The 18,869-nt window shown below is 40.7% G+C and overlaps 1 protein-coding gene across 2 annotated transcripts in view; it reads right to left on the reverse strand.

Annotated features, from left to right (window-relative positions):
• Positions 1-3,028: 3,028 nt before the first annotated feature.
• si:ch211-127i16.2 (probable flavin-containing monoamine oxidase A) overlaps positions 3,029-18,869 on the reverse strand; it is a 45,587-nt gene continuing 29,746 nt past the window's right edge. Inside the window, exons 10-13 of one of the 2 annotated variants that reach the window (XR_005078228.1) lie at positions 16,875-16,961; positions 15,039-15,139; positions 14,527-14,778; positions 5,506-5,641 (exon numbers count right to left, since the gene is read on the reverse strand). Coding sequence is in view for 1 of the 2 variants with exons in the window: in XM_037117725.1 (XP_036973620.1) it covers positions 5,305-5,641; positions 15,039-15,139; positions 16,875-16,961 (525 nt within the window). In the remaining variant the exon portion in view is untranslated. Of the gene's footprint in view, positions 5,642-14,526; positions 14,779-15,038; positions 15,140-16,874; positions 16,962-18,869 lie in introns of both variants that reach the window. The other variant, XM_037117725.1, reaches the window with a different exon arrangement.

Genomic DNA, 18,869 nt, shown 5'->3' on the forward strand with positions numbered 1-18,869 from the left:
GCTGCCTACAATACAGCACCTAGATTTACCATGATCTGGATGACTAAGAACCTAGACATCAGTCTGTACTGTTGGTCCTCCGGTTCCCTTGTCTCAAATTCAGTGAGGTTTTTGAGTCACAACATGGAGAACATCAGTTACAAACTATTCTGTGTCTAACTTTAAAACTTGAAGATTAACCAATTCACAGAAAACGTGTTTCACTGTTGTGTAGTAAGATGCTTACAGCACTGTGTTCTGGGAATAAAGCTTGAACTATGGTACCTGTACCCCGGGAGTTGTGTTAATTGTTTGCACATGCTTTTCACTGATGACAATCTTTGAAAAGGAGATTAAAAAATAAATGGATAAATTAAAAAAAAAACAAAAAAAAAACAGTGATCTGAAAATATGTCATTGCAACTAGAATATCATGGTATGTTAAGGTAAAACAGCTAAGAAATACTGCATCAAAAAAGCATTAACGTGGGAGTCCGCAACACACCTGTTTCTCACACCAAACTGTTGGCACTTGAGTTGTCATGCATTGACAAGGAAGAAGGCATGGAATTAAAAAAAACACATCCCTGACTCATCTATCAAGAGTCCAATGGGGAAAGTACAATGCTACATCAGTGGACTGCTATTTATTAATTATGGTCACGGTCATGGATACCAGTGAATGGTGGATGGCGCAGCGTGCCCATCAGCCCCCTCAGCTCCACGCCGTTACTTTCCACTTGACTAGATAAAGGACATTGTTGAATGTCGGTAAATTGGTGCTGCCGAATAACACAGTATGAACCTAATTCCAATGAAAACAAGTCCTTAATTTTCAGGCAACTTAATCACAGCTGCACAAGCAGCTGTGCAAATGACTCATTAAGTTTTCAAAACAGCCTCAAAAATCATGATGTATGTTAAATACAGGAGAGCTGCTTTGGCAAAGAGGAGCAGGGGCCATAAGTAAACACTTGCTAACATTAGCTGAACGGCACTTGAGACATTTGCATAAGAACGGAATGGAATGCAGTCTTAACAATGTTGCCAGAGTTAAAATCAACACCCTGCTGACATAATTTGAAATAGATTAATATTATAAGTTTAAGCATGTCAGTATTTATGCCAGTGGTGCTGACTTGCGTAATCATAATGGTTGTCTTGTTACAACTCTGTATGACTAGACAAAAGTGAGCATAACGTAACACCATTGTATGACAGTGCTGTACGTACATGTGCTGAGACAAACGGGCTGCGGTCTTACTTCTGAGAAAACAGTTGTTTTCACAAATATTGATTACACCGCGCTGCGGCGTATGAATTTTTAAAGTTGGTGCTATCGCCCGAAGGCAAACACTAAGGCAAGTGCTATGACATTTATTTACAGGGGCTACAGTAATTACAGCAACATTTCCGGAAATCTTTTATTGGATATGTAAAGGAAACGAGGCAGAAAATGCTGCACACAGAAACACGTTCCACTGGGCAGAGTCGGCCGTGAAGGTGAAAGATGCTCATCTGTTCTGCCTGTTTTTAATTCATGTGCTATGATTTTTTTTTTTTTTTTTTTTTTTTTTTAATTTTGAGGATCTGAAAAAGTTACCGTTGAATTTCGTTTCAGCCAAAACAATCTGCCCACCTTGGGAGCATCGAAATATAAAGCAAACTGTCCTCCCTCCTGAGTCACTGCGAAACAAAATGAATACCCAACATGATGAGTGTGTATTGTATGATTCAAAATACTGAGGCTTGAACAAATGATGCTGACTGTAAGCATTCAGACGTCATGAAGGCTGAAGTGGCGAAATGTGACCATGGCCTTCATTAAACAATGATAGCTGTTGCTTTATTTCTTCAAGTCTAAAACATCTGTTATCACTCCCGTACGCAATGTCAGTTCGAGTGTTAAAACTTCACACAGAAGCGTGCAAGACTTGCTCTATGAAAACGCTCATCCTTTCACAATGATCGTGCATTAATCGCACGACCTACAAAACAGCTACTGAGGCAAGCTGCCAGTTCCCCCAGATGGTACATTACTGTATGCATGCCTGGAGCTGGAGATACAGTGTAAGAGGGAACCTCAGAGCAGGACTGTGAAGTCCTTGAAATGTCACGCCCATCCACTATACCCTTCCTCTCAGTGGGGTCAAGTCATAAGTGAGGGAAGTATATATCAACTTTATCTTAAATTAAACTCGACACTAAGAGCCACGTGTTGTGCCATTACTCTTGTGACAACCAAAAGCGACCCAAATCAGTGACCAAATGGTGCCAAAAAAAACAAAACAAACAGAAATCAAATCTTACGTACTGACATGTTAAGCTGTTGGTCTTGATTCAGCCTGGACTGGCTTAAATGAAACCAGGGAGACTGGGCAGTTGCTCCAGTCCAAGCTGGTGATAAAGACAAATGGCAAAGCATGGTTCCACTGGACTACCGTGCAATGATCAGTGGGAGTTTGAGATACTCTCCGGGAGAGACATGGGGACTGACAAAAATCCTTTCAATCAACTGTGCAATCAAGTGATAGCGATTAAATCACTTTCTCTGGGACGTTATCATTGTGTGACCGGTTCATCCATCCAACGCTCAATCCGAATGTCTGTGTGTTGGTGGTTTGGTGGGCGAATAAACGAGCGTATGGCTCTGCTCCAAGCCTCTCAAGCAGGTTTTATGGCTCTCTGGGAAACAAAGCAAAGACATGGAGTATATGGAAGCTCCATTTTCTCACCGCAAACTGGTTTATACACGACATGATCGCTCCGAAGCCCGGAAAGCTTACAAGCACAGCCTAAGTGTTACGGTCACAAATTTTAAATGTCACACCGGCAAATGGGATACAATTATGCCTCAACTGTAAATACCTCTGGTTAATTTCTGTAGGTATTCTTTTCATGTCACAAGATGACAAATAATGATAAAATAATTTAAGTAGAAAAAAAGAGGAGAAAAGGAAGACAGAAAAAAAGAAAACATTGCAAGTGAGGGTCTCACATTATAACACATTTTCTACCAGAGGTTTTATTCTAAATTTGCATTAGGAGGGGAAAACTTCAAAAAAGGATTTGGGGAGGAGATGATTCTTTTTTTTATGAAAAGTCATTCAGTACATCATGTTTCATTAATAAACCAGCGCACTTTTTATCCTGCGAATACACTTAGTGCGGCTGTCAACATTCACAAAGTCTGAAAGCATAGCTGAAAATGCAGAAATGTGAAATGAAATGATGATAAAAGCTTGCTGTTTTAGAAAGGTAGTGAGGTGTCATTGAAGCATAAATGTCCCCCAAAGAGTTGAATATTTTGACATTATCTACGAGTCATTGTACAGGAAGCAGTATTTGGGTGGAACAAGCCTTTTTTTTAAACATCAACCATGGTTCCAGTCAGCGTTCATTAAGCAGACCTCCCTGGAGTCTGAAGCAAGGTCTGCTGTGTGTCGCAGTCCACTACAACCCTTCCTCCTTAAACAAGTTTGCTATCAGTCGGTCTGAGAATAAGTTAAGATTGGCTACACAAAACAGAATTAACTGTGAATAAATAATATTTTCTAATCTTTTGATCAATGACTATTAACATTATGCTGGCAAGAACCAAGTACCACCCACCTCCCAAAGAAGGGGAAATATCACCATCAGCGGGCGCGTGCCCCGGTGCGCTGCGGTGCAGTGCACTCTGGTTGTCGTAGGTTTTCTACCTTTCGCGCAAAAGAGAATACCACACCTCCTTTTTTTCCCGTTATCTTTTTTCCCAAATCCAAACATAATGTCTTTCTGCAGCAGTCCAGTTTCATGCAGGCGCCATCTTTACAGCAGCAAAGTACTTATTTAAATAATATATAAACTGAGAGAGATATAGGTTCAGACTTGAGATCTGCATTAGTAGCACTCTAAAAAAACAGAGGACTTCACTGTCGAAATAGCTTAACATAAAGTGTAAAAATGGCAGGGAAATCACACGCCTCATTCTGGCTCTTCGGAATCCTGTGTGTGACGTCACAGTGTCTCTGTCCACTATTTTGTTTATTTTTATAAGGGTTTTTTGTTTGTTTTTCTTTTTTTTCAGTTTTTATGTCAATAGTTAAATACTATTTCCTTTAAGCACTGCACAATTCATCCACCCCAAAACAGATGGTCCTCCAGCACGCACCACGTGACGCTGCATGCTTACTTGACAGCAGCACTGCCCTTCAGACCTGACCCCTGATAAACAGTCACACCTGACACCCCAGTGCTGCCACTACAAACCTTCTTCATTTAAACAGTTTGCTCCATCTGTCAGTGTCAGAGTGAACAGATCTTGGCCACACAAAACAAAATCAGCAGAATCATACAAAAACAACATTTACTGAGTTGATTATTAATGTTCACATAGAAATTGTAGAAAATCACAAATGTGTATTAATGAAATTATTTTGGAGCTTTAGGTCTGAAAATGCTTAAAATCAGATGTGTTAATGTCACTAAAGAGCTGAAGATGTGATGCAGAAATGTGAAATGAATTGTCTGAAAGATTATAAAACTGAATGATAAACTACATGGTCAAAAACCTGGAAGTCAAACTGTGTTAGCCTAAGAATGTGGACAAAGAGATTAAGTGCATTGCAAGGAAAGATTGGAGGTCACTGGATTATTGTCAGAGCTAAAGACTGAAATGAGTTACCTGGAAATGTCAATATTGCGATGACAAAAATGAATAAGTTGCAAAAAAGCATAGTATTTTAAAAGCATTATAGGAGGGAAACGAAGGAGAAACAAGTCACAATCACACTTACACTCAAACTGTAGGTCCCACGTAACCTCACTGTGATCAATGCCTTGCTGAAGAGTTCAGTGTAATAAAGGTAAATCCCAGTTCAAGGAGTCACCACATTTCTGTTTTTCTGAAGACTGTGAACTGTAACTATGATTGGAACCTGATGCTGATACTGGAACAGATTGGTCCCATCTCTGTTTTTAAAAAATCAGAAAACAGAATGTTGTTTATCAACATTTGTTTTTGCAGTACATACGATAAACACCATAAAATAATGATGCCATCATAAATATACACCAACAGCAACGTTCTAAATTAAAACAGTCATATTTTTGATAAAAGTTTTATATTAAATACCAGAATACACATATCATTTTCATGATACAGATATCAAAATTCATCTAGCTCAGTCTAACTTGTTATACATTTGCAGTGTGTGGTCCAAAGCCCAGGAAAAGGAAAAGGGAAAGAAAAGAAAAATATCAGAGATGAGGATGTAATTTGTTCTCTGGAGCCCCAGCAAAAACCCTAAACCTGAAATATGAAACTGTTTTCACAGTTTCCTCTTACAATAGGAATATGTTATGCCGGGCTGTTGTGAATACATTCGTCAGGTAAGTTTTGACCTTTAGCAATGCATTTTGATGCCGCGCCAGCAACAGAGCAGCACCGATCGTCACTGTTGCTATGACCATAGCCCTGCTTGTAGACGTGAGTTTGGGTGATTGAGTCAGCTCGGCCCCGACGTTTTCCCTCTGCTGCAAAGCGTCCTGCTCCTCCTGGGTCAGGGCCATTGGGCGGAGTTCAGCGAGCACTTCTAAAGCTGCTCGCTGACCAGATTGCACCGCGCCACTCATGTACCCACACCACTGGGTGGCTGTCTCCGTGCCTGCCCAGTGAATCCTGTAAATCGAGAAAATCAGTGAGCCGTACACAAAACACAAAGTGAAGAAAAAAGAAAAATGCATTCAGTTTAATCTCTTTCGGAGCAATGATTTCCCGCTTTGCACATTTTATATTGTCATTTAACAGCAATTTGCATTATCAGCTTTGCAGCGTACATGTTCGAAGGTGTTGAGTGGTAAGATTTCCTCTCTGTTGAACTGATACAGGTTACATTTTGCTCTTTAAGGGTCTCCGCCTGCTTCAACGCTCCATTTCTCTTCGCACTCAAATTTGCAAGTACACGCACAGCAAATTAGGCTGAGCCTGTTCAACCGTGTAGGGGGTTGATCACTAGGAAAAAAAACAAAAAAAAACCACAATAACAATGCTACTCCAAATCCACTTTTCTTCTCCTTGTAATGACAGCAAAGTCAAAGTCGTCTTATAAACCTCATGCATTTACTGCCCACGGTTCCCAGGTTCGTTGTCAACATCTGTCCACATCATGTGGAGTTGAACACGCTGCTGTCACAGCTAAATGTCAGCCGGAGTATGCAGCCTGCAGGGCTTTGTCATTGGCAAGATGGTAGCATTGTGGGTTTGATTGTGTGAGATCAAATGTGGCAGTGGATGCTGCCGCTGCCAACTACCAGCCCCCCCGAGAGGTTAAAGACAATGGCTACGGAGCTGCACATGACGCATTGCTGACTTCCTAGCAGTGGTATCTTGGAAACACACCACTCACAACCCGCCCCCAAATGGAGGCACCTTAGCTGTTTTTTTTTTTGTTTTTTTTTTATCAAAGCCTGAGTCCATTTGCCAAGGAAGCAAAAGTGAGGAGTGGTAAAGAGCTTTTGTAGTCGATCTTGTAACCTGTCTGGCTACGAGATGGAATGCAAATGCGAGCTTGCGAGATGAAGCATAAAATGATATAAAACCCTTCCTCATCCCTTGATCCTGACACCGTCACCATGCCACACTGCATGGGGTGGTGGTGAAGAGCAGAGAAATCTCAGTGCTCTTCCTGCACTGTTGGTTCACATGGAAAAAAAAAAAAAAAGGGAAGGCCACTGCTCTGGTGTACAGATGGAGGGGCTGGTCTTTTGGCCAGTTTCTGAGCCCCGGCTGATTAATGAGATGGGGCCAAGCCAGATCTTAGCCTTCTACAGGATACTCTACCTGTCAGAGATGGCGAAAACAGAGGTGGGAACAAAAGCGGCCTACCAGAGACCAGCTCCTGCTCCACAGCTGGCTGGCTGGCTGGCTGGCTGGACTGATAGATATCAAAAGTGATGGCATGGAAGTGGAGTGGATGGGCACTTTGATTAGGTTATGTTAAGCTCCTCAGTTTTCCTCCGAGGTTAGTTGAAGGACTCACTCACTCAGTCTCTTCAGATAATAGAGAGGCCCTGATCTAGGGGGGGTTAAAGTGCTCCACAGACAGTAGCAATTTCCTCAAGACTGTTATTTAGTAATTGTGTAATGGTGGGATTATAAATAGGCATTCCAATCGGCTGTCTTTGGATGCTTGTGATTCCGCATGCCTCAAGGCTGCAGTCTGCTAATCTAGGGCATAAGGATTAGGCACGTTCACTTGGCTTTCTTATGTTCTTTTACCTACGTTGACTCAAACATTATGTTACCCGCTTGCTGACAAGGAACTGCCTCAACTTATCCATTTGCTTTACACTCGAGTCTTCCCAATGCAGCGTCGGGATATGGAGGCTGTTGTCTCCCCTATAAGCCCCTGCACACTACTGTAGCACGTCTTAAGTGTAATGAGGCTATATGTGTTACATGTATAACATGCCTCTGGAGAGCTATAATCCCGGCCATACTGAGGGAGGATAATGGACTAAACAAGCTAAGCGTCTGGTTCTGTGCATTTTAAACCTATATGCAGCGCTGGAAATACAGAGGTTGGCAGGGATCGCTGTTCCCAGAGCAAAAGTTGGGGAGGGGAATGGCTTTCCAACTCAGATTTTGTAAATCTAGTCAATGTTTTTTATAGATTGCTGCTTTCGGTTTTGAAGAAATTAAAATATTCATTTTTCTTTTTTTTTTTTTTCACTACTTCCAATCCAGTAGAGAGATCTGTCTTATTTATAAACTTGTCATCCGTGCGATGTCTCCCAGCAGCTCTCAGACCCTGCTCCGAGGATGATGCGTTTAAAAGTCTGGTTGAACTTGACTAGAATCAATGTGGACAATGCTCGTTGCCACAAGAGTATCAAGTCTTTTGCGTGTAAGGGATGGAAACATCTAGCAAGAGCGCGTCAGAGACATACAGGTAGACCAATGCACAGTTTAGTCTGGTTTCCCCACTTAACTATACAAACGTGTGGTTAAAAGTAACCACTGGCCATCTGATTATTGAGCTATCAGCTCTAGTCATAAATGGCTTCTCATAAATTCACAGAGCCTGTGTCAGAGTGCTCAGAGCCTCGTTTGTATGGAAGATATTTTGTGGTCATAATTAAAATGAAAAGTCCAAACAGAAAGTTAAAAGAGATCAATTAAAGGAAAGTTTTATCGCACCAGGCAACTAGGAATAATGAGGCTGTCATTAAACTTAAAAAGAAAAGGGAAGTTGAAAAAGAAAAACGCTAATTAGAAAATGTAATGTGAGTAAAACAATTTGAAATGCAAAAGCGAAAGTGGATATGCTCGAGATGAAAAGCTTAAATAGTGAAGATGAAATCGTTTCAAGTCTGACATTAATAAAAACAAGGGGAAATAATCAGTTTGATTAGCATCATCAACTTGTGAAATAGCATTAACCTGATTATTAAAAGAAAAACTGTGAATGTAAGTGATTAGTGACTATCTATAGTGTTACCCCAGTAAAACACAGCCACTTCCGCCACTGCCTGTATGTGCTGCTGAGCCACAAAATGTCTCACTAACTCACCATTTAAAGGACCGTGTACACATATGACGGATTACTCGTCACGTATTCCTGAGCTCATCGCGCTTTAATCATCAGCATCATCATGCTTTAATGCTCCTCCACAAAACCAGCTCCCACCCGTCCTACCAATCAGGAGCAGAGAAGGGCTCCCTCTTGGCACCTTTAATCTGGCCAGGATCCCCAATGATTAATTTCATCATCTAGGTCATCTGAGCAGCACCAGAGGTAGAGGCCTTGACAGCAAACAGACTGGCTCTGGATTCCACACACACACACACACACACACACACATCTCTGATGATGTTCTAAAGCAGGACATGACAATGAATTCAAAGGGATTTTACCTTCCAGCGAAGGTGCTCAAAAGAAATTGGGTGACTAGAAAAGAACAGATGATCAGTGTGTGCCAGGCTGCAATGAGAAATGTTTAGAAGCGTTCTGATTGTTCAGTCCAGCCGACTAAAAGATGCCACGGGAGGTTTTATCAGCAGAATGTCTGAGACTTTTAGGCCTCATACTGAAAGGCCCTTTGGCAACATGTCAACAAGCTTGAAGTTTGGTTAAACACACCACCTGCCTGCCTTTCCTCTGAGAGCCTGTCTGCTCTCCTCAACGTGATGAACACTAAGTTTTAGACATTCTGAAGAACTTGAAGTTTTTGTTACAGAAGTCAAGCTGGCTTCCCCCCCTAAAGTTTTGCCCTTTCACAAGTCTCAGTCGACTTAAATGCTACACGCTCAGCAAATTAGACTGAGTCCGTTGAAGCGTGTAGGGGTTGATCACTGGAAAAGCACAATAACGATGCTCCTCCTCGCACCTTCTTGCGATGACATGACCCGTGATGCAAGGTTTGCTGTCAACGTCGCTTCACGTCGCGTGGAATAGAACAATGTGCTGTCGCAGCTAAATGTCAGCTGAAAAATGAGTTGGCTGCTTTTGTTGAAGTTACCTGACACCATCCCGGATGTAGGGCCATTTACAGCAACATGTGGATATACTCTTTTGTCTGAGGGTGCTCTGTAAGGGGCTTTATTTGGCTGTGAGGCAGTGGGCGACATACCCAAAGATCACCGAGATGTACTATATAGAAATGCAAATGAAAACGTAGAGGAGTGCATTCAGCAAGTACAGCGACGAGACATGGTAGAGGCAGGACTGCTGTGAGGAGAAATCAATCAACACTGCGTTCACAATGGCAGGATTATGAAAAGAAGAGTGAGACCTTGATAAATTGATAGTCTTATTGAGCCTTGATTGGCGTGATGTTTACATCGGTGATTTATAAAGCAAGAGTCAAAGGAGACATATAATGCTTCATGTTTTGTTTTTTTTTCTTTTCAGTTCCCTTCCATGTGTTATATAGGGTCTAGTGTAGAAGATCTTGAAAGTTAATAAACTTGAAGTCCTTGCCAACAGTAAACACCACTCCTGAAGTGCCTGAAATGCCTCGTCAGTGGTCCCGTCTTTAATTCTGCGACACTGACGCTGCAGAATGGAGATGTGGTGAGTTGTGCTGGCTCAGGCGTGCATCAGTGGACCAATCAGAGCAGATGGGCATTTGGGAAGGGGGGGCCTAAAACAGAGCGTTTGAGCTGATGTGGTTTTTTTTAGCATTAAAGCCTGAAAACCCTCTAATAGTAACCCGACATAAAACTATGACTTGAAAATGAGCACAGTATGTCTCCTTTAAGGAAAACCGATCAATTGGCATCACCCACTGCTGTCGTGCTCTGTCAAAATTAACACTATTCTTTGTTTTTTGTAAATTACTGAGAAGGGTAAAGCATGCAAATATAGAGGTCCAACTTGGGCAAATCCAAAAATGCACAATTATGAGATTAATCCAATCTCCAAACATGGGAATAAAGATCAAAGAAGCCCTCTGAGCCAGTGGGATATCATTTTTTGACCTCCACTGTGTACAAACCATTCTGCTGTGTTCAATTTAATCATATTTCCCAGTGGGCTGAGTCAGATACCATAAAAGCAGATGAACAAAATGGATTTAGAAAGAAACTGGTCCACATTGTCACATTAAGCACTAATACAGACTCAGGGATGAATACCGCTTTCTTCCTATTTCACCGTTAACCTTTCTCAAGCATTTTATCACGCTGACTAAAGCATTCTCTGGGATGCGCTGGTGTTTCTTGTTGTCAAATAAAATGAAATCCCTTATGTCGGTGTATGGGAATATGAAGTGTTGCATAAACTGTCTGACAGATTAAAATTAATATTGATACTTTAGAGACGAGGACTTCATTGTATCCATGTCCCTGCTATAATAAAGTGTATCTGACACTCAGTGCCCAAATAACTATGAGTGCTTATATCTCTCCACGACCTAATGGATTACAAAGACAGACACCTTCATCATCTTTCAGATGTTCTAAATTAAGATCTGTTGTAATGCCCATTGCTTGATTGTCTTACAGATGGTTCCTCGCTGCTCTTATTATCCAATCTTGTCACTGGTACGCTCAGGGAGACATAATGCAATAATATCTCAGCATATTGCTCTGAACTGCACTGACAAGAAGTTTCTATGTGGTGGATACTTTAGGTGTATGGATCACGGGCAGATATGTGTTCAGTGTTGCAAAATCACACATTTCAATTCATAAAATCAATTCACACACTTGTTCTCAGCCTAATCTTTGTGTATTTTGTAATATTGTATAATTCCCTGATGTGTGAGTGTTAGTACAGACTGCAATTAAAATATTTAATGCACTGATTGAATTTGAACTATTATAATGCCTTCATAACGTGTCTTCATCCAAACTTTAGCTCAGATTTCTGTCCTGTCAATGTATAAAAAAACACATATCTAATTAGATAGCTCATATGTATATCTTAACATCACATACCAGAAAACAGACAACCTATTGTGCTTTTTTTTCTTTACTTCAGTGTGTTATATAAGTTCTTGCAAATGTAGAAGCTTGAACTAGCAGGAGCTCCTCTCTCCCCCAGAGAACACCGCTCCTGAAGTACAGTCAGTAGTCCCGCCTTTAATTCCGTGACATTGTGACATCATGCTACACCAGCATGTCTCATATTTGCATCATGTATGCCTTGCTGCTAGTTCGACACGTAAGAATTAATATTGTTGCTGTTAGCAGTACTGGCTCAGCCGTGTCTGAGCTGACCAATCAGAGCACACTGGGCATTCAAAAGGGGGGCCTTAAAGAGACAGGAGCTAAACAGCATTTCAGACGGAAGGGGACTACAGTGATTCTGCACTGGACCATATGAGAAAACTGATGTATTATTGAGTATTAAAGCATGTAAACGTATTCTAGCGATAACCCCAAATAAAGTTATGAACCTTCAAATTAGCACTATTAGCAATACTGTGTGTCTCCTTTATCACAAGTAATAACCCCTGTAGGTTTCATGCTGATATCTGTAAGATACGTTTTTCGCGCTGTTCCCCATTTTCTGTCTAAAATGGTATGACATTTTACAGTGCATACCTTGTAAGGCCATTTTCTCAAAATGTGTTGTGTCTCATAGTCTCAGCCATAAATCTCCACTTCAGTAGCATTTACCTACACCAAACTGTCCAATTCTCTTATTATCTACTGTATAGTTCTAAAGTTATTACTGAGGGGTTTGTTCAGAAATCATTCATCGCATATTCAAATGTAATAAACTTGTACTGTAATACAAAAAAATAATAATAATTGTATTGTATAATATTAAAAGTTCTCAGACTCTGTTGTTTTAGCTGAAAGTTTAACGTGCATTGTTTCCCCCTGAAAGACATCAGTAAATGTTTTCATCTGTCAGCAATAGTGTCACAGCTTTCAGGTTGCTATTGTGCGCTGGCAGGATTGTGTTGTTTTGCAGAATGAGGTCCTTTCCCCCTCTGAGTTATATCGGAAGATAAGTGAGACTTGTTCTTTCAACAACTTGTCAGTTGGCACCAGGGGAATCTCACTGTTTGCTTCTTGCTTACTTTTCCATCTCAAATTCATTTAATTGGATTGTCCTTGTATAAACAGATGCTCTGCTTTTGGCCTTTGTGTTGACATAGCACAATCACACTGTATGTGTTGGCAGTATGAAGTCCTGCCAGTGCTTTTTCTATGTAAAGCAGCATTTTTGCCGTCTCAGTGTGGGGTGAGTGAGGGAGATTTGTGCAGCACTTCTGTGGCTACAGATTTGACCAGTTGTATGTTGAGGCATGTTGCCCGCTAATGTGGCTACTCCCAGTCTGGTGCGATGTTGGACTAATGCGTGACTTTTAAGTCTTGTTGGAGCAATCTATATTATGAGCACAAACTTTTATAACAGCAATTGTTTTTTCGTGACACTTTTTGTGTCGATAACGTTTCTGCAGTGCTAGCTCAGCTAGCATAAGCTTAGCTGTTATATGAAACCTGTTTTGCCATTGGAGGCTCATTGGTATGTGCATGTGTGTTGCTGCTGTAGGTACAAAAAAAAAGTCAATCTGCAGATAACATTCAAAAACAGATCACATTCCTTCTTAAAGTTGTGGGGTGATGAAGTTTTCGCTTTTAAAGCAGTTCTTGTTGAGATATTCACAGTAGAAGTGGCTCTGAATAAGGGCTAACATTTCCATTTTTGAATTTAAAACTGAGACATATTCAGTTTCGTCAAACAAAATTTAATGCAGTATTGACAAAAACTCTCAGAAGGACTTCATGGTCCATTTAGGCGTGCTCCGTGAAAGACATGTGCGCTGATGGGGGCTTCATGTTTCGTTCAAGTGGACCTCGTAAAAAAATGTTAAATCAAAAATTTAGGCTGGAAAAAAGAGACAGGAGCTAAAACGGAGCATGTCAGACCGACAGTGCTGCAGGGACTGGGACTTAAATTGACATTGGGCCTTAAGTGCTTGTGCATGTTTTGTTGCCCAATTGCAACATTTTAGTATACGGGGTACTGTGCTTGACCTTATGATAAGACAGAAGGAGCATGTTACGCAGCATGCAGTCATTTTTTTACATGTGCATACTCGAGGTTGGCACGAGGCCTGTGTAAACAAGAATAATTGGTGTTGTTACTCTCTTTCTTTGTGCACAAATGAGACTCACTAAAGAGTCATTCTGGCATTTCAGGATGAGGAGCCGTGTTGTTGCAGAGGGTGGTGAAGGATGGACAGGCTAATCCCGAAATGGCTGAACGGATGCAAACATCAATGTGCGAACTCACAGAGATCGACGACTGAGCCTGCAGAGCTCTGATGGAGAGCTGCTCTTGTCATCGTAGAGTGGCGTTACACTAGTTATCCATTGCTCTTTATTATAATTAGCACCAATTTCTAACATCGTAAAGCTGAAACATCAGATATCATTTGCCACTGGACTGACAGACAGGATTTCAGATGTATTCCGTTTCACTGAGTGTATCATAGGTTGAATGAACTAATCCTTCTCTGTTCCCAACAACGTGAGGAGAAGTACAAACCAATTTTTGCTGTGAAAAAGTTTTGCTGCAGTGTTTATGCTCCACACATTTTCAAGCTGTTAATTTAGTAAGGCATGAACCTGCTGAGGTCACTTTCATCAGTTCTTGCAGCTTTTCTTTCCGTTTACTCATCTAGAATTCAGCAGGGAGGGCCTCTCTGTAAATCTCACATACTGACCGCTCAGGCATGCTATCCAGTGAGCATAATTACTCGAAAACCACAAACCCGAGACTGTTTAAGTGTTACTCAGTATTGAGATTTATGCCATCCCAAGAAAAAAAGCCCATGATCCACCAAGACAAGACTGGAATCTGTTGCTGTGTCAGAGTGTGGTGGAAGCACCTGCAGCTTTTAAGTCAACCAAGCATGGACTTAGGTTCATTACATGTGCTGGATTTGTGTCAAGGTTATAGCATGTCCTTGAGTATCCATTTTCTATATGGGGTAGGAGTGTGGATAAGGGCTACAGCCCCATGCTGCTGTTTGAGTTAGGTTATGTAATGAGCTTCTTCTGCTCCCCAAGGACTTAATGTCATTACGGAAATACATTACCTGGATCCCCCTCCCCAACGCTCGCTCTCCTTCGTTCAGCTTTGTGCATCTCTGAACAGGCCATTAGAAATGGATTATAGGACGTTGTCCTATGAGAATGCCTCTCCTGACGACCTCCAACCATTTCTTTAGAACTGGACTAATGTGTATCAGTGAAGGCATAATCACTCCCACGACTCATGTCAATGATCTGTAGGCACTGGCTGCTGGTGAGTAATACCTGGTCGGCAGGTTGAAGTGCAGATATGGTTTCTGTGGTGTAAAAATAGCAGGAGCATTCAGCAGCCACCGTCAGTATCTCTCATACTGTCATCTAAAGTGTACAATGATACTATTTACTGAACTATGAACGCTAAATGTAGCTCTTGGAAAGATTTATATCGAAGATTAAGAAAGTGTCATGTTGGTTATCTCCACTACATACCTCCACATAAGAGCAGAGGGGAGGGGAGACTATGGGGCAAAGAAAAGGTGTGATGCTGTGGTGTATTTGTTATCACTGGGGTGATTACCTGCCACAGGGCTTCCTCAGGCTAGGGTGGTAATATGTCAGCATGCCTGGTACCATGACATTAACGGGGCAGCCCCCGCTATAGTCCTCCTTAGCCCAGTCCTGCACAGTAGAATAGTTAAATTATATTATTATTGTAGTACTTCATGGCACAGTAAAATCAAGGCTTTGTTTCACAAAATGACCCTTGATCACGCTCCCCAAGTATAACACAGTGTAATTAACATTTTTAAGCACAATTCATGAAAAAGCATACAGTAGTCTAGGGGTTTTTTAAAGTCTTATTTTTTATTTATAGTTGAAACTAGCGACTGAGATCACAACCTCATTCAGAAACTGTTTACCGAGGTGATAATTCAAGTCAAAAGTATGGACATTTTCTCATAAGCTTACATACAATCTGACCTTTTGAAACCAGTGAAGTTACCCCTTACTGGCCATCAGACAGAATGCAGGTTTAAGATGAGTTAATGATCAGTCAGTGATCTGAGACTGTAGAGCCTCAGACAACACTGAGACCTGTCCCCAATGGACCAAACTCTAAAATCATTTTTACCAAAACCAGACATTAGTTTTGGCTTGTTATCATGACGTCTTTTATGAATCTATGATGGAGCTCATTGTTCACTGTTGATGGGGTTAAGTTACTTACAGTAATATCATTCCATTCTTGTATAGTATAATTTGGTTCACATGACATGATTCTAAAAATATAAACATGAAATACTGGACATATTTAAACTGGTTGAGTAGGTTCTGAAATATAGATTAGCAGAATTAAAACTCTTTGGCTTGTCATGTGGAATGCAGCACAGCTGGTTTTTCAGTATGTCTCCTATTTTAAATCATAACAAGTACAGCAGTAATTGGTATAAAATATCAATAAAGTCTCTCTGGGCTACCATAAAACCAGGCCAAATATGCCTCTCAACATCGTACCATCATTTTATGGGCTTTTTTTTTTTTGTCTTCACTGAGTTCTAAATGGATGTTGTTATTGTATTCTATAATTGCACGCTCCCGTTGAGTCTCCAAAAGTACAGTCGTGATGTCTCCCTCAACGTTCCTGCCTCCAGTTACCTCAGGGCAACTTTCCATACTGCCATTCAAAAGTGAGGAAAAAGCAGTCGAGGGACTAAAATCATAAATCTGCATGACTAATGTACTCTTTCAGTCTGATGAAGTAGGCTGCACATCATGTAATGTAGCTAAGTAATTCCAGATGTTTGTGGCACATTATTTACCAAGAAGGATATCTACTGCATGTACTATGTTCTTTACCTGTAGTTGTCTATGATGGATGTGCGCAGATCCTTTGGAAGTATGTTGCACTGCCATCCCTCAGGAGGTTTTTAAACCCACCTTCCATGGACTTTTAAGGACCTTTTCCATTTGTATTCTTTAACATGAAAACTGTTTGAGAAATGAGTGGGTATGCGCTCGAAGGTTGCTTCAGTCTAAGAAATTAGGTTGCACTGAAAGAAACTGTCTGTAAAAGAACTACTCAAAATACCTCCAAGAAACATGGGTGGAGGATGGGTCCCGGCCCATAATAGACCCTGTTAACTTTTACTGCAGATCCAGATAAAGGGACGGATGTGGAAATGTTTTTCTTAACTTTTTTTGACATTGTGAGATAAGGAAGTTTTTTTTCAGCATTTTGATGAACTCCTCTGGAAATAATGTCCATTTAAATAAATAAGCTTCAGTTTCAGTTTTCTTCAATACAAAGTAGCTTTCCTCTCTTTACTTCAGGGTAAACATTTGAACTTGAAATCTCTTTCAAAACAAAACATATACACTTTTCACATAAGATGTCTGCCACTGAGCAACTTACCTTCTCTTCATAGTGGATGAAAGACGCGGCCTCTGGACCGAGGTATTTGACCAGACTGGAAACCACAGCGTTTCTTCTCTCTCCACCCTGCAAACCAAAGAAAACACCTGAGCCCACACAATACTTATATTACATTTGCTCATCACTCTGAATTATTACAGCAGGCTGCTGAAATATGAATGCATACTTTAGAAACACATCCAAGCTGAACACAGGCAGCAGGAGTCTAATTGAACAGCTCGAGCATGGTCAGCACATGCTCCTGGTTGTATTAGTTCACACAGTGAGTTATGTACAGAGCGGCGGAGGCCTGAGGTCCAACTGGACGGATCATCATAAAACACCCTGACAGATGATGCAGAATTATCTAAGATCCTTCATCTGCATGCCACTGTACCTTTGCTCCGAGCACATCCCTGTGCAATAATTTGGAGCCGAGACTCATAGTCTCTTAATACACTCCTTACAGAAGGACAAAGAGGGAATTGAAGCATGGTGCCAAATTGCTTTCGCTTGAGGAATTTAAACAAAAAAAGCAAAAAAAAAAAAAAAAAAAAAAAAAAAAACTCATACAAACATAGTTACTTTGCTGCAGGTCTGCCGGTAGTGTCAGCCGAAAATTGTGTGAAATTACATAGCAAAGAGATGCCCTTTAGCATATAATTCTGCCAGTGCAACAAACAAAAACAAAACAAAACAATAAACCAAAAGTCCAACAACAGACGAATATTAAAAAAAAAATTAAAATGACACTTAACTTAATATTAACAAGTGAATCCTATTCAAACAGCATAAACAAACAGTGTAATTGCAACAGTGGTGTCCACTGGCCTCACATACACTAGCGCTGTTTTCCTCCGTATAGCAGTGAGGTAGCAAGTGGGGGTTAATTATTTACCACCCTGTGCCGCATGACACAGCAGGGAGACAGCTACTCTCAAGCTGTGGTAGCAAGTCAGACTAATGACCGAAATGCCAAAAAAACAGGAGAGACGGGCCGTATTTATTTATTTATTTTATTTTTCAGGTAAAGGGAAGGCATTGGGACTAAATGAAAATGTCAACACAGAGGGAAAGTAAGGACAAAAGAAAAGAAAGTGATAGGAGCAGAGTGTGCGAAAGGTCTGTATGGGAGAACAAGAGGATTGCATCTGTCAATAGCACGTGGGCATAAAGGTAGCATATTGTATCGATTCTTTAATATAAATATACAATGTAAGAAATATTTAAGCGATTGAATGGCTCCTTCCAATAAAACCATTTCCATTGCACATCAAGTAGTCCCGACTATGCAGTCGGATTGGTTAAGTAGACATTAAGATTGTGTTAAAAATCAGAATGATTGCAAAAAATATTATTCTGCCATTTCTATGGCATCATTGTAACTGACTGAACCGGGTGCACAACACTCATCATTTGTGTGGAGAAAGAAGTTCGTTAATAAAGGTTGGCCTACCCGCTGGAGCAGTAAAATAGGTTTCATCACTGACGTGACTGTTCTCCAGTTATTAGTCAGACCCCATGTATTTGCATGAAAACAGGGACTAGCTTTTAATGACTAACAGACCGTATTTCCTCTAATATGGGAAGCTAAAAATGTTGTACAGCTGTGTTTTCAGGTTGCTAGCCATATAAAATCTGACAAACCATTTCACTGCTTCCTGATTGATTAATACCTGAAAGTACAATGGATAGTGAAAGTCCGGAGGGACATCGGGCGATATTTCGGGATAAATCAAAATATCTGATAACTTATTAGCTTTTTAGACAACAACTAACGTTGGGATCCAACCTAACGGTGCAATTTGTTAGTGCTACAAGCTACGATAATAATGTCATAACAAAAAAAAATTCTAAAATATCAGCACACCTCTTCAACACATTTAATTAAACCTATAAGTAAAGCCCAGTGGATGTAATGAAACAGTAATGTTAGCAAACTGGTTATCAAATATGTTTTATGTTTTATTATCTTGAAATATGGCCCGATGCTCC

Source organism: Acanthopagrus latus, chromosome 12 (genome assembly GCF_904848185.1).
Source record: "Acanthopagrus latus isolate v.2019 chromosome 12, fAcaLat1.1, whole genome shotgun sequence".
In the NCBI taxonomy this organism is placed as follows: Eukaryota; Metazoa; Chordata; class Actinopteri; order Spariformes; family Sparidae; genus Acanthopagrus; species Acanthopagrus latus.